The 17,105-nt window shown below is 41.7% G+C and overlaps 1 protein-coding gene across 1 annotated transcript in view; it reads left to right on the top strand.

Annotated features, from left to right (window-relative positions):
- The window catches only part of LOC111977982 (delphilin-like), a 67,635-nt gene that overhangs the window by 31,801 nt on the left and 18,729 nt on the right, over nucleotides 1-17,105 (top strand). The window contains exons 7-9 of the mRNA XM_070448718.1: nucleotides 10,746-10,849; nucleotides 16,084-16,153; nucleotides 16,845-17,093. Coding sequence (XP_070304819.1) covers nucleotides 10,746-10,849; nucleotides 16,084-16,153; nucleotides 16,845-17,093 — 423 coding nt within the window. The remainder of the gene's footprint in view (nucleotides 1-10,745; nucleotides 10,850-16,083; nucleotides 16,154-16,844; nucleotides 17,094-17,105) is intronic.

The following is a 17,105-nucleotide window of genomic DNA, read 5'->3' as shown; positions in this document are numbered from 1 at the left end:
TCAGCTTCTAAAACATACCAGTAGCTCGCTTCTAAAGACGATACAGTAGGTTCAGCTCTAAGACATTACGAAGGTTCCAGCTCTAAAGACATATCAGTAGGTCAGCTCTAAGACATTACAGTAGGTTCAGCTCTACAACATACAAAGTAGGTTCAGCTCTGACAGCCATACCCAGTCTAGGCTCAGCTCTAAGATACTAACAGTTAGGCTCAGCTCTAAGACATACGTAGGTTCAGCTCTAAAGACATACAGTAGGCTAGCTCTAAGCATTACAGTAGGGCTTCAGCTCTAAGAACATCAGTAGTGCTCAGCTCGTAAAACCATACAGTATCTCAGCTCTAAGACATACATTAGGTTCACTCTAAGCCATACATATTGTTGGTAGCCTCTTCAGCCTCAACTACAGTTACACTGCGTCATAGCTCAGCATCTAGAACATGACAGTAGCTTCAGCTGTCCATAGCTCCAAATACAGTCTCAGCGCTGAAACAGGTCACTCTAAGACTAAGTATGGCTCAGCTCTAAGACATACAGTAGGCGGTCTAGACAACGTGGTCAGAAGAACATACAGTAGCTCAGCTCGTAAGACAACAGTCGCTCAGCTCTAAACATAACAGTAGGTTCAGTTCTAAGACACTTACAGTAGGCTAGCTCCTAACACATAACAGTGAATATCAGCCTAAACAACAGTAGGTTCAGTTCTAAGACATACAGTAGCTTTCAGCTCTTAAGGACATACCAGAAGTTCGGTTGTAAGACATACATAGGTGTCAGCTCTAAGACATACAGTAGTCAGCTCTAAAATTACAGGTCAGTCTAGTATTCATAGCTATCTAAGACATTACGTAGGCTTCAGACTCTTAAAACATAACGTCAGGTAGGCTCAGCCTAAAACATAAGTAGAGTCTCAGCTCTAAGACTAACAGTTAGGTTCAGCTCTAAGACATACAGTAGGTTCAGCTCTTAAACACCAACAGGAAGGCGAGGCTCTAAGACATAAACAGTAGGCCTGACATATTCAGCCTCTAAGACAGTACAGTTAAGTTTCAGCTCTAAGAACATACAGAGGCTTCAGCTCTTAAGACATACAGTAGGTTCAGCTCTAAGACATACAGTAGAGTTAGCTCTAAACAAACAGTAGATTCAGCTCTAAGACATACAAAGCTCAATGAGAATTCAGGTCACTCTAATTCAGACTCAAAGTAGACCTACAGTAGGTCAGGCTCTTGAAGGACATTAGCAGTAGGTTCTAGCTCAAATAATATACGAGGTCAGTCTACAGCTGTGTTCAACTAATCATACAGTAGGCTCTTCCTCTAAGACAATACTAGAGGTTCCCAGCTCTAAAACATACAGTAGTCTCAGCTCTAAACATACAGTAGGTTCAGCTCTACAAGATCATACAGTTAGGTTCAGCTCTCATAAGTAGGCAGCTACAGACACAGAGTTCCAGCTCTAAGACATTACAGTAGGTTCAGCTCTTAGACACCACAGTAGGTTCAGCTCTAAGACATACAGTAGGCTCAGCTCTAAAACATACAGTAGGCTCAGCTCTAAGACATAAAGTAGGCTCAGCTCTAAGACATACAGTAGCTCAGCTCTAAGACATACAGTAGGTTCAGCTCTAAGACTAACAGTAGACTCAGCTCTAAGCCATACAGTAGCCTCAGCTCTAAGCCATACAGTAGTCTCAGCTCTAAGACATGCAGTAGTTCAGCTCTAAGACATACAGTAGGCTCAGCTCTAAGACTAACAGTAGGCTCAACTCTAAGACATACAGTAGGTTCAGCTCTAAGACATACAGTAGGCTCAGCTCTAAGACATACAGTAGGCTCAGCTCTAAGACATACAGTAGGCTCAGCTCTAAGACATACAGTAGCTCAGCTCTAAGACATACAGTAGGTTCAGCTCTAAAACATACAGTAGGTTCAACTCTAAAACATACAGTAGGTTCAGCTCTAAGACATACAGTAGTGTCATGACGTCGCCTGCTTGGGTAGTGCAAACCCCATCCCCCTCTCCCTGCCTCTCCCTGTCCTACCACAACCCATGTGGTGATCACAGAGAGATGTCGTAAATTCCTGAGAATATCCTCATGGCCAAACAGTATTAAGAGAGAGGGTAAACTTTCAGGACAAAGGAATATTCTCTTCCACCTCACAGAACTTGAGGTACGAACATATTTCATTTTCCTGCAAAAGTATAAAGGATCGGTGGAGAGTCCAGCTATTAACATACCTATTGGCCACCACGTGGGAAACTCATGTGAGACTGTGGGACTACATTACCATACCGCTGTTTATATAATAACCTCAGATATGAGGTTTACATCTGTTTGTTGTATAAAATGAATGAGTGAGTATGATACTGTTTGTATAATTGTGTAATATGATTTTGAACTGTTTAATGAAGAAAAATACAAATCCCTGTTGTATTTGAACTAAATCCAAGGACCGCCCTGAGCCAGTTGGGTCAGAGACCATGGGACAGCCCCTTCCTGCTATCTGAATAAAAGCCAACTCTAAGAAATGACCATTAGACCATGTTTTCTCTCCATGGGGAGAACGAAGGTTGAGAACATTGCTGAATCTTTAACCATACCACGTGGTTAAACTCTTATACTAATAAGAACAAGTTTTGATATTGACTACTAGTCTGCAGCTAGGAATTCGGTATCATTGAACGCGAAGAAAGACAACCGCCGAAACATCCATTCTATAATGAATGTCACTCTGAACAATACACAATAACCGAGACAGAACTTCACTCCAACAGAAACTAACTTCGCTCCAACGATCAGGACGACACACACCAAGCGTAACTATATATATATATATTGATTGCATTGTTCCCGAATGAGTGAGCGTTCATGTGTAAGGATTAGCATGTCAATTGTTATAATTATGGACTCTGTAGCGAATTCTTAGTCGAACCGCCATTTTCCCTTTGTCTAACAAGCTATGCCGGTTCAGCCCACTAGGGCATATTTCTCCTATCATTTCATGTAACTATTTTAAGTTTGTTTGTTTGTTTATGCATTTCTGTGAATTAATTAGTTAGTAATAAATAAATGATTTAAGACAATTGATTTATGGATGACTCATAGTGAAGACTGGGTTCGTGCAGATAATCAACAATTTACGACGTTTGGAATGAGACTAACGTGAGGTAAAGTAAATAAATCATTAATTAGAAGACTATTGATCAGATATGAAAATATCTGAAAGGTTATATTGGGAAATTATAACTTTGTAATCTAATAACTTTCCCTGGTGCCCTCGAATTCATAGTTAATTAGTTACGTTATTACTCAAGTGATCGCGTAATCCCTGATTACAGGAATCTTTGATAAAAACTATAAGTCTTCAATTTAACGATAGCAAAGACACGACAGTAGGCTCAGCTCTAAGACATACAGTAGGCTCAGCTCTAAGACATACAGTAAGTTCAGCTCTAAGACATACAGTAGGCTCAGCTCAAAGACATATAGTAGCTCAGCTCTAAGACATACAGTAGGCTCAGCTCTAAGACATACAGTAAGTTCGGCTCTAAGACATACAGTAGGCTCAGCTCAAAGACATATAGTAGCTCAGCTCTAAGACATACAGTAGGCTCAGCTCAAAGACATACAGTAGCTCAGCTCTAAGACATACAGTAGGCTCAGCTCAAAGACATATAGTAGCTCAGCTCTAAGACATACAGTAGGCTCAGCTCAAAGTGATTTCAACAGAGAGGCATATTTTCTGGGTGATTTAAACATTGANAAGACATATAGTAGCTCAGCTCTAAGACATACAGTAGGCTCAGCTCAAAGTGATTTCAACAGAGAGGCATATTTTCTGGGTGATTTAAACATTGACTGGCTTTCATCAAGCTGAGGCTTCAAACTGTAACCAGTGCCTGCAACCTGGTTCAGGTTATCAGTCAACCTACCAAGGTAGTTACAAATAGTAACTATTTAGTAACTACCCCTACTACCAGGGTTACTAATGCTGCAGAAATGTGCTTGAAAGCAGTATCCAGCTCCACCGGATGTAGTGATCACAATATAGTAGCCATTACTAGGAAAACTAAAGTCCCAAAGGCTGGACCTAATATAGAGTATAAGAGGTCATACAATAAGTGTTCTAATGATTGCTATGTTGTTGATGTAAAGAATGTTTGTTGGCTAGTGGTGTGTAATGAGGAGCAAACAGACGCTGCACTGAAATTGTTTATCCCAGTTACTAATAAGCATGCACCCATTAGAAAATGACTGTAAACACTGTTAAATCCCTCTAGATTCATGAGGAATTGAAAAATTGTATGGTTGAGAGGGATGAGGTAAAAGGAATGGCAAATACATCTGGCTGCACAACCGATTGGCAAACGTATTGCAAATTGAGAAATCATGTGACTAAACTGAATAAAAAGAAGAAGAATCTACACAATGAAACAAAGATAAATGACATAAAGAATGATAGTAAAAAGATTTGGAGCATCTTAAATTACATTTTGGGAAAATTGGCAAACTCAGCTTAATCATTCATTGAATCAGATAGCTCATTCAACACAAAACCGACTGATATTGCCAACTACTTTAATGTTTTTTTTTCATTGGCAAGATTAGCAAACTTAGGCATGACATACCAGCAACAAACGCTGACACTACAGATCCAAGTATATCTGACCAAATTATGAAAGACAAGCATTGTAATTTAGAGTTCCATAAAGTGAGTGAGTATGGAAGAGGTGAAAGAATTGTTGTTGTCTGTCAACAATGTCAAGCCACTGGGGTCTGACAACTTGAATGGAAAATTACTGAGGATAATAGTGGAAGATATTGCCACTCCTATTTGCCATATCTTCGATTTAAGCCTACTAGAAAGTGTGTGCCCTCAGGCCTGGGGGTGCGCAAAAGTCATTCCACTACCTAAGAATAGTAAAGCCCCCTTTACTGGCTCAAATAGCCAACCAATCAGCCTGTTAACAACCCCTAGTAAAGTATTTGAAAAATGGTGTTTGACCAGATACAATGCTATTTTACAGTAAAAAAGAATTGACAACAGACTTTCGGCACGCTTATAGGGAAGGACATTCAACAAGCATAACACTTACACAAATGACTGATTATTGGCTGAGAGAAATTGATAATAAAAAGATAGTGGGGGCTGTTTTGGTAGACTTCAGTGCAGCTTTTGACATTATCGATCATAGTCTGCGGCTGGAAAAATGTACACTACCGGTCAAAAGTTTTAGAACACCTACTTATTCAAGGGTTTTTCTTTATTTTTACTATTTTATACGTTGTAGAATAATAGTGAAGACACCAACACTATGAAATAACACGTATGGAATCATGTAGTAACCAAAAAAGTGTTAAACAAATAAAAATATATTTCATATTTGAGATTCTTCAAAGTAGCCACCCTTTGCCTTGATGACAGCTTTGCACACTCTTGGCATTCTCTCAACCAGCTTTATGAGGTAGTCACCTGAAATGCATTTCAATTAACAGGTGTGCCTTCTTAAAAGTTAAATTGTGGAATTTCTTTCCTTCTTAATGCGTTGAGCCAATCAGTTGTGTTGTGACAAGGTAGGGGGGTATACAGAAGATAGCCCTATTTGGTAAAAGACCAAGTCCATATTATGGCAAGAACAGCTCAAATAAGCAAAAAGAAATGACAGTCCATCATTACTTTAAGACATGAAGGTCAGTCAATACGGAACATTTCAAGAACTTTGAAAGTTTCTTCAAGTGCAGTCACAAAAACCATCAAGCACTATGATGAAACTGGCTCTCATGAGGACCGCCACAGGAAAGGGAGACCCAGAGTTACCTCTGCTGCAGAGGATAAGTTCATTGTAGTCACCAGCCTCAGAAATGTAAGCGCAAATAAATGCTTCACAGAGTTCAAGTAACAGACACATCTCTACATCAACTGTTCAGAGGAGACTTTATGAATCAAGCCTTCATGGTCGATTGCTGCAAAGAAACCACGACTAAAGGACACCAATAACAAGAAGAGACTTGCTTAGGCCAAGAAACATGAGCAATGGACATTAGACCAGTGGAAATGTGTCCTTTAGTCACATGTTCTCCCTCTCTGGCTTCTAGGTCACCAGGCTGCTCATTATGGCACACCTGTCACCATTGTTACGCTCACCTGAGCATCATCAGACTCACCTGGACAGCATCACTTCCCTGATTACCTGCCCTATATATGTCACTCCCTTTGTTTCCTTCCCCAGGCGTTATTGTTTCTGTTTCAGTTTCATGTCTGTGCGTTGTTCGTGTTTCTTGTTTTGTATTATGTTGCGTTTATTTATTAAAACACTCACTCCCTGAACTTGCTTCCCGTCTCTCAGCGCACATCGTTACACCTTTGGTCTGGAGTCCAAATTGGAGATTTGTTGTTCCATCGCTGTGTCTTTGTGAGACGTGGTGTAGTTGAACGGATGACCTCTGCATGTGTATTTTCCACCATAAAGCATGGAGGAGGAGGTGTTACGGTGTGGGGATGCTTTCCTGGTGACACTGTCAGTGATTTATTTAGAATTCAAGGCACACTTACCTAGCATGGCTACCACAGCATTCTGCAGCGATACGCCATCCCATCTGGTTTGGGCTTAGTGGGACTATCATTTGTTTTTCAACAGGACAATGACCCAACACACCTCCAGGCTGTGTAAGGGCTATTTTACCAAGAAGCAGAGTGATGGAGTGCTGCATCAGATGACCTGGCCTCCACAATCCACCGACCTCAACCAAATTGAGATGGTTTGGGATAATTCAGACCGCAGAGTGAAGGAAAAGCAGCCAACAAGTGCTCAGCATATGTGGGAACTCCTTCAAGACTGTTGGAAAAGCATTCCAGGTGAAGCTGGTTGAGAATGCCAAGAGTGTGCAAAGCTGTCATCAAGGCAAAGGGTGGCTATTTGAAGAATCTCAAATARAAAGTAAATGTTGATTTGTTRAACACTTTTTTGGTTACTACATGATTCCATATGTTATTTCATAGTTTTGATGTKTTCACTATTATTCTACAATGTAGAAAATAGTAAAAATAAACAAAAACCCTTAAATGGGGCTCCCGAGTGGCATAGCAGTCTAAGGCACTGCATCTCAGTGCAAGAGGCGTCACTACAGTAACCTGGTTCAAATCTAGGCTGTATTACATCTGGCCATGATTGGATCACATCTGGCCATGATCGCACAATTGGCCCAGCGTCGTCCGGGTTTGGCCGGGGTAGGCCATCATTGTAAATAAGAATTTGAATAGTTAAATAAAGACTTTTTTTAAATGTAGGTGTTCTAAAACTTTTGACCGGTAGTGTGTGTGTTATTGCTTTACTTCCCCTGCTATATTGTGGATAAAGAGTTACCTGTCTAACAGAACACAGAGGGTGTTCTGTAATGAAAGCCTCTCCAACATAATCCAGGTAGAATCCGGAATTTCCCAGGGCAGCTTTCTAGGCCCCATACTTTTTTCAATCTTTACTAACGACATGCCACTGCGTAAAGCTTTGAGTAAAGCCAGTGTGTCTATGTATGTGGATGACTCAGCACTATACACGTCAGCTACTACAGACTGAAATGACTGAAACACTTAACAAAGAGCTGCAGTTCATTTCAGAATGGGTGGTAAGGAATGAGTTAGTCCTAAATATTTCTAAAACTACAAGCATTGTTTTTGGTACAAATCGTTCACTAAACCCTAAACCTCAACTAAATCTTGTAATAAATAATGTGGAAATTGAGCAAGTTGAGGTGATTAAACTGCTTGGAGTAACCCTGGATTGTAAACTGTCATGGTCAAAACATATTGCTACAACAGTAGCTAAGATAGGGAGCAGTCTGTCCATAATAAAGCACTACTCTACCTTCTTAACAGCACTATCAACAAGGTCGTACAGGCCATAGTTTTGTTGCACCTGGACTACTGTTCAGTTGTGTGGTCAGGTCCCACAAAGCGGGATTTAGGAAAATTGCAATTGGCTCAGAACAGGGCAGCACGGCTGACTCTTGGATGTACACAGAGAGATAACATTAATAATATGCATGTCAATCTCTCCTGGTTCAAAGTGGAGGGATTGACTTCATCACTACTTGCATTTGTGAGAGGTATTGATATGTTGAAAGCACGAGCTGTCTGTTAAAAACGACTAGCACACAGCTCGGACACCCATGCATACCCCACAAGACATGCCACCAGAGGTCTCTTCACAGTACTACATAGAGCAATGACTATATGTAACTCTATTCCACATCAGGTGATGCAATCAGTAAATTTTGATTTAAGAAACAGATAGAAAAACACCGTATGGAACAGCGGGGACTGTGAAGCAACACAAACATAGGCACAGACGCATGCATACACACACATGATTACATACACACTATACACACATGTACATATGGATTTTGTGTTGTAGATATGTGGTAGTGGAGTAGGGACCTGAGGGCACACACTTACTGTGTTGTGAAATCTGTTATGCATATCTTGTAATGTTTTTAAAATTGTATAACTGCCTTAATTTTGCCAGACCCCAGGAAGAATTGCTAATGGGGATCCATAATAAATACAAATACAAGTACATACAGTATGCTCAGCTCTAAGCCATACAGTAGCTCAGTTTATCTGCTGTAGCAGCCTGGTCTCATTGACTAGACGTAACATAGTAAATGTAAATCTTTGAAACTCAAATTAGTATGATATGTTACGTTTGGTATTGTTACATAAGACAAGCAAAAAACAAAGTACGGTGGTTGGTTAGGGTGGATGAGTTGATGTATAACACAAACGTCTAGCGCAAGTTCAAATCTCATCACAGACAACTTTAGCATTTTAGCTAATTAGCTATTTCTCAACTTCTTACTACTTTTTAGGTACTTTGCAACTAAGCATGTTAGCTAACCCTTCTTCTATCGCTAGCCCTTTTAGCTAACACTCCCCCTAACTCTAACCCTAACCTTAACCCTTTTAGCTAACCCTTCCCCTAACCTTAACCCTTTTAGCTAACCCTAACCTTAACCCTTTAACCTAACTCCTAAACTRAACACTAACCTTAACCCTAACCCTAACCTCTAGCCTAGCTAACGTTAGCCAGCTAGCTAATGTTTTGTTAGTTTGCAAATTCGTAACATATTGTACATTTTGCAAATTCGTAACATATAATATGAATTGTAATTCATAACATATCATATGAAATGGGTGATGGACATCCACAAATGAATACATACCATACGAAACGTAACATATCATACTAAATGGAGTGTCTTGGATTTACATACAGAATTATACAAAATGCTATGACAAGGTAAAAATCTGTTGTTCTGCCCCTGAACAAGGCAGTTAACCCACCGTTCTTAGGCCGTCATTGTAAATAAGAATTTGTTCTTAACTGACTTGCCTAGTTAAATAAAGGTTAAAACATATATTTTTTTAAATGAGACCAGGTTGGATGTAGGGTTAACATCGTCACACCACTCCATGCCAGTTTTACAGATAGACTTTATGGTAGACTCCAGTCCATGTTTTACCAACAGCCCTCCCTACTCCTTCCCGCTGCCCATGGCCAGTGTTATTCCAAAATGCTGCTCATTAGGATATGTCCTGTGTAATCACCTTGACAGCTCATATACAGTAACAGTAAGAGACAGCCCATGGTATTAGATAGGAGATTAGCTGTGCCTCTGATTACCATAGCCTCCATCACATGTAGGACAGACGGGAACCTGCTTGTACAGTCGAGATCTCTCACTGACCTGCTGCCAGGCTCTATCAATTGGCACCTTTGGTGTTATGTGGAACTAATTGATACACTATTGTTTATGGTAAACTGCCTTTCGAGGTATAAGGTTTCAAGTCAGTATGGAAAAGTGATATTCAATATTGAATTCTCTAGTGATGATAGGTTATTTGATTGATTGTTCATTGGATCATCCACATCACGTTTTCAGTATTCAGCTCCTCTTCTGTGCTGTTTCTTGGGTTATGGTATTGATGTATAGAAAGTACTAATGCTAGATGGGGAGAGAGGTTAGATATCTGTTTTCTTCACCTTTTCTAACTCTCCAGTCTCTTATATCCAGTGCTTTGCAGTGCTGAGCCTACCCTCTTACTCTGTGCCTCTTATTACCATTATTATTATTATTACTCTAAAACCCCATTAGAATTTTTCTCATCTGCCCCCATATCACATAACAAGCATAAAGATGATCAAATAATGGATTTTACCGGTTTCCTCTCTGCTTCTTGTTCTGCTTTATGGACCTCTGTTTATATCTTACCATGTTGCCTTGAGTAGTTTCCATGGCAACTGTGATATCTCCATCCCAGTCGTTGATGGTTCTTTCTGGGAGCCAGAGAACAGAGACATCTCTGTCTGAGCTAGAAATTATACCTGTTATGTGGTATTCCAACTGGACACACTAGCTACTTTTCTATTTACTCCTTCACATTCTTTTATTGTTTTATATTTGGTTGCATTCACGTTACATAAGACACAGAATGATGTGGGCATAATAATATGAATTGATTGCTAGTTACTGTGGAGAACACTATTCAAAACGTCCAGTGGTACTTCATAAATACAGTTGAAAGCTGTATTTATGAAAGCCCATTGATTAAACATCATTACACAACAGTGGTAGTAATGTAGTTCCTGAATATTACAACTACATTGCTTCAACCAAAACTTCTACTACTACAACTATTGATACAAATATCTGTCAGAAAGGAATAAAGACTTTGTTTCCTCAGCCTCCGTGCTCCCCCCAGGACAGTGAGGGTTTACAGAGGGAAGAAGAGTTTTGGGTTCACCCTGAGAGGCCATGCCCCTGTCTGCATTGACTCTGTCATCCCAGGTAAGTGATGACGCATTGCTGATTACACTTCTCTGTGTACTGTGTTGTATAACACTGTATTGTCCTGGAGGAAATGGGGAGAGAGCCTGTGARGCGACTTCCTCTTTTGGACGTTAACAAGGCGACACGCCATCTTAACTCCTCCTCCACATTTACTGGATTGGTTGAACAGTGCAGAAGAGAACTTCTCAACACTTTCTTTCTTCTTGTCAAGACCAGTATGTAGGGAATCTAGTTTCAGACCAGTATGTAGGGGATCTAGTTTCAGACCAGTATGTAGGGAATCTAGTTTCAGACCAGTATGTAGGGGATCTAGTTTCAGACCAGTATGTAGGGGATCTAGTTTCAGACCAGTATGTAGGGGATTTAGTTAGACCAGTATGTAGGGGATCTAGTTTCAGACCAGTAATGTAGGGGATCTAGTTTCAGGCCAGTATGTAGGGGTCTAGTTTCAGACCAGTATGTAGGGGATCTGTTTAGAGCAGTATGTAGGGATCTAGTTTGCAGTGCCGTATGTAGGGGATCTAGTTTTCAGACAGTATGTAGGGGATCTAGTTTCAGACCAGTAATGTAGGGGATCTAGTTTCGACCAGTAGTAGGGGATCTAGTTTCTGACCAGTATGTAAGGGATTAGTTTCAGACCAGTATGTAGGGGATCTGTTTCACGCCAGTATGTAGGGGATCTAGTTTCAGACAGTATGTAGGGATCTAGTTTCAGACAGTATGTAGGGATCTAGTTTCAGCCAGTATGTAGGGGATCTAGTTTTCAGACCAGTATGTAGGGGATCTAGTTTCAGACCAGTATGTAGGGGATCTAGTTTCAGGCAGTATGTCGGGGATCTAGTTTCAGACCAGTACATGTAGGGGATCTAGTTTCAGACCAGTATGTAGGGGATCTAGTTTCTGACAGTATGTAGGGATTCTAGTTTCTGACCAGTATGTAAGGGTCTAGTTTCAGGTGCAGATGTAGGGGATCTAGTTTCAGGCCAGTATGTAGGGGATCTAGTTTCAGACCAGTGTGTAGGGGATCTAGTTTCAGATCAGTGTGGTAGGGGATCTAGTTTCAGACCAGTATGTAGGAGAGTCTAGGTTCAGCCAGTATGTAGGGGTTCTAGTTTCAGACCAGTATGTAGGGATCTAGTTTCAGACCAGTATGTAGGGATCTAGTTTCTGACCGTATGTAGGGGATCTAGTTTCAGCCAGTATGTAGGGATCATAGTTTCAGACCAGTATGTAGGGGATCTAGTTTCAGGCCAGTATGTAGGACTAGTTTCTGACAGTATGTAGGGGATCTAGTTTCAGACAGTATGTAGGGTTCTAGTTTCTGACCAGTATGTAAGGGATCTAGTTTCAGGCCAGTATGTAGGGGATCTAGTTTCAGACCAGTGTGTAGGGGTCTAGTTTCAGACCAGTATGTAGGGGATCTAGTTTCAGACCAGTATGTAGGGGATTAGTTTCAGAACAGTGTGTAGGGGTCTAGTTTCAGACCAGTATGTAGGGGGATCTAGTTTCAGACTAGTGTGTAGGGATCTAGTTTCAGCCAGTATGTAGGGGATCTAGTTTCAGAACAGTATGTAGGGATCTAGTTTCAGGCCAGTATGTACGGGATCTAATTTCAGACCAGTATGTAGGGGATCTAGTTTCAGACCAGTATGTAGGGGATCTCGTTTCAGGCCATATGTAGGGTTAGTTTAGAAGTATGTAGGGATCAGTTTCAGACAGTTGTGTAGGGGATCTAGTTTAGACCGTATGTAGGGATCAAGTTCAGACCAGTGTGTAGGGATTTAGTTTCAGACCATTTATGTAGGGGATCTAGTTTCAGACCAGTATGTAGGGATTAGTTTCAGACCAGTATGTAGGGGATCTAGTTTCAGACCAGTATGTAGGGGATTAGTTTCAAGACAGTGTGTAGGGATCTAGTTTCAGACCAGTATGTAGGGGATCTAGTTTCAGACAGTATGTAGGGGATCTAGTTTCAGGCCAGTATATTAGGGGATTTGTTTCAGACCAGTATGTAGGGGATTAGTTTCAGACAGTATGTAGGGGATTCAGTTTCAGACAGTGTGTGGGGATCTAGTTTCAGACAGTATGTAGGGGGATTAGTTTCAGACTAGTGTGTAGGGGATCTAGTTTCAGGCCAGTATGTAGGGGATCTAGTTTTCAGAACAGTATGTAGGGAATCTAGTTTCAGGCCAGTATGTACGGGATCTAATTTCAGACCAGTATGTAGGGGATCTAGTTTCAGACAGTATGTAGGGGATCTCGTTTCAGGCCAGTATGTAGGGATCTAGTTTCAGACCAGTATGTAGGGGCTCAAGTTTCAGACAGTGTGTAGTGGGGATCTAGTTTCAGACCAGTATGTAGGGATCAAGTTTTCAGACCAGTTGTAGGGATCTAGTTGCAGACAGTATGTAGGATCTAGTTTCAGACAAGTATGTAGGGGATCTAGTTTCGAGCATGTATGTAGGGATCTAGTTTCAGACCAGTAGTATGTAGGGGATCTAGTTTCAGAACAGTTGTAGGGATCTAGTTTCAGACCAGTATTAGTAGGGATCTAGTTTCACAGTGAGGGATCAGCAGTATTAATCTAGTTTAGCAGTATGTAGGGATCTAGTTTCAGACCAGTATGTAGGGGATCTAGTTTCTGACCAGTATGTAGGGATCTAGTTTCTGACCAGTATGTAGAGGATCTAGTTTCAGGCCAGTATGTAGGGGATCTAGTTTCAGGCCAGTATGTAGGGATCTAGTTTCAGACGTGTGTAGGGATCTAGTTTCAGATCAGTGTGTAGGGATCTAGTTTCAGACCAGTATGTAGGAGATTAGGTTAGGCCAGTATGTAGGGGATCTAGTTTCAGACCAGTATGTAGGGGATCTAGTTTCAGACCAGTATGTAGGGGATCTAGTTTCTGACCAGTATGTAGGGGATCTAGTTTCAGGCCAGTATGTAGGGGATCTAGTTTCAGACCAGTATGTAGGGGATCTAGTTTCAGGCCAGTATGTGGGATTAGTTTGACCAGTATGTAGGGATCTAGTTTCAGACCAGTATGTAGGGTTCTAGTTTTGACAGTATGTAAGGGATCTAGTTTCAGGGCCAGTATGTAGGGGATCTAGTTTCAGACAGTGTGTAGGGGATCTAGTTTCAGACCAGTATGTAGGGATCTAGTTTCAGACCAGTATGTAGGGGATCTGTTCAGAACAGTGTGTAGGGATTAGTTTCAGACAGTATGTAGGGGATTAGTTTAGACTAGTGTGTGGGATCTAGTTTAGGCCAGTATGTAGGGGATCTAGTTTCAGAACAGTATGTAGGGATCGTTTCAGGCAGTATGTCGGGATCTAATTTCAGACCAGTATGTAGGGATCTAGTTTCGACAGTATGAGGGGATCTCGTTTCAGCCAGTATGTAGGGATCTAGTTTCAGACCAGTATGTGGGATCAGTTTCAGCCAGTGTGTGGGTCTAGTTTAGAAGTCTGTGGGGATCAGTTTCAGACAGTGTGTAGGGGATTAGTTTCAGACCAGTATGTAGGGGATCTAGTTTCAGACAGTATGTAGGGGATCTAGTTTCAGACCAGTATGTAGGGGATCTAGTTTAGACCAGTATGTTAGGGGATCTAGTTTCAGACCAGTGTGTAGGGGATCTAGTTTCAGACAGTATGTAGGGGGATCTAGTTTCAGACAGTGTGTAGGGGATCTAGTTTCAGACCAGTATGTAGGGGATCTAGTTTCAGACGAAGTGTGTAGGGGGATCTAGTTTCAGACCAGTATGTAGGGGATTAGTTTAGACAGTAAAGTATGTAGGGATCTAGTTTCAGACAGTTGTAGGGGTCTAGTTTCAGACAGTATGTAGGGGATCTAGTTTCCAGATGTGTGTAGGGATCTGTTTCAGGCCAGTATGTAGGGTCTAGTTTCAGCACAGTATGTAGGGGATTTAGTTTCAGGCCAGTATGTAGGGGATTAATTTAACCAGTATGTAGGGATTAGTTTAGAGAATTATGTTGGGATCTAGTTTCAGACAGTATGTAGGGGATCTCGTTTCAGCCAGTATGTAGGGGATCTAGTTTCAGACCAGTATGTAGGGGATCTAGTTTCAGACCAGTGTGGGTAGGGATTAGTTTTCAGACCAGTATGTAGGGATCTAGTTTCAGACCGAGTTTTGTAGGGGATTAGTTTTCAGACAGTATGTAGGGGTTCTAGTTTCAGACCGTTTGTAGGGGGATCTTAGTTTTCAGACAAGTTTGTAGGGGATCTAGTTTCAGACCAGTGTGTAGGGGATCTAGTTTCAGACCAGTGTGTAGGGGATCTAGTTTCAGACCAGTTTGTAGGGGATCTAGTTTCAGACCAGTATGTAGGGGATCTAGTTTCAGGCATTTATTTTACGCGTGCTATGTTAGGTTATTCTCTTGTGATTGTTTTGTTGAAGGGGCCGTCTGAGGCGATAAGGGGAGTTTAAGGGATTCTAAAAGAGATTGAGATGAGGATGAATACATGGATTGATGTGGATGTTGCTGTGATGGAGAGATGTTCTGCCGTAATTTTACATGCAGAGGTCAGGTTGTACCAGAGTGTTATAATAGGGGGTTTACCGGATGCTCCTCTTTGTCGGAGCTGAAGAGGGGGGAGGAGTGAGTGTGTGTGTGGGGATGACGCCGTTCACCCACTCCAGATCTGAGCAGAGGACAGAAGTAAGTTACTCACTGACTCAGTGGGCTAGGCCTTATGAGGACTGCTGCTGTGGGTGGGTGAGATGAGATCGGGATGTACAGGCAGGCGTCCACACAGGCATCCATAAGAACCCACTGTCTCATGTCAGAGAGCCTGCGTGGCCCTGTGGTACAGTACACCTACCAAACATGGATAATATTATGCTTCATTGGTTTCCAAAGGGCTACCAGCATAACCCAATACATCAGACAAAAGATGGTACATAAAAACAACAGCAGTCAAATACCACATACTGATTTGATTAATGGTGCTAATATAAATGTTATGTTTTGCATAATATTATGGGTTATGTGTCTTCTAGCTGACTCTCATCCCCCTGTCTCTCTGACTTTCATCCCCCTGTATCTCTGACTCTCATTCCCCTGTCTCTCTGACTCTCATTCCCCTGTCTCTCTGACTCTCATCCCCCTGTCTCTCTGACTCTCATCCCCCTGTCTCTCTGACTCTCATTCCCCTGTCTCTCTGACTCTCATTCCCCTGTCTCTCTGACTCTCATTCCCCTGTGTCTCTTCAGACAGCCCCGCTGAAGACTGTGGTCTCAAACCAGGCGACCGCATCCTTTTCCTCAATGGACTGGACATGAGGTACATAAACCTGTTATAACTTTACCTTAAGATGCACACAGGACAGTGAGTCAACATAATGAGTTTCAGATTTTAATGTCACATGCACAAGTACAGTGAAATGCCTTCCTTGCATTAACCCTAACAATGCAGTAATCAATAACAATGTAATACTAAAAATAACAAAGTAGAACAAAAATAACCAAGATATAAAAATAAGAAATAAGAAGAACACGATAAAGTAAGGAAGTAAGTATACTATATAAAGGGTCAGTTCCAGTACCATATGTACAATGTGCAGGGATACTGCAGTGATAGAGGTAGATATGTATAGGGGTAAGGTGACTAGGAATCAGGATATATGGTAAGTGGACTGGTGTGTGTCTGTGCTCACACATATGCATGACTGTAGGAAGTCCTTTCACTCCCTTTAATGTACGTATTATTCCATTTTATTCTGAACATGAAGTGTAGGAGTGAACACAGCCTGGGTGGAATCATCGCCCATAGCACAATATCACCCACAGTATCAACCCGCAAATACTTAATTATACCACCCTAGTAACCACGTAAACTAGGGTTTACATGGTGAGTAGTAGAGCGCACTACTGAATTCTGTAGTTAGTAACTCTCTATACCTTTCTGTAGGAGCTGGTCCTATGACAACATCATTGCCGATTGTAGTAGTGAAAGTGACTGTGTGTGTCTTCAGAAACTGTTCCCATGAGAAGGTGGTGTCCATGCTGCAGGGCAGTGGGGCCATGCCCACCCTGGTGGTGGAAGACGGACCCTCTGGTTACTCCCACTCTGACCAGAGTGACCAGGAAGACTCTCCCACAGGCTTGGCCCCTGCCGTGGCCCCCAGGTCCCGCTCCCGCTCCCCGGTCCCCCTCAGCTCCCTGCAGTGGGTGGCTGAGATCCTACCCCCCAGCATCAGGGTCCATGGTCGCACCTTTAGCCAGCAGCTGGATCA

Source organism: Salvelinus sp. IW2-2015, linkage group LG18 (assembly GCF_002910315.2).
Source record: "Salvelinus sp. IW2-2015 linkage group LG18, ASM291031v2, whole genome shotgun sequence".
Taxonomy (NCBI): Eukaryota; Metazoa; Chordata; class Actinopteri; order Salmoniformes; family Salmonidae; genus Salvelinus; species Salvelinus sp. IW2-2015.
This window is presented reverse-complemented; position numbering and strand designations above follow the sequence as displayed.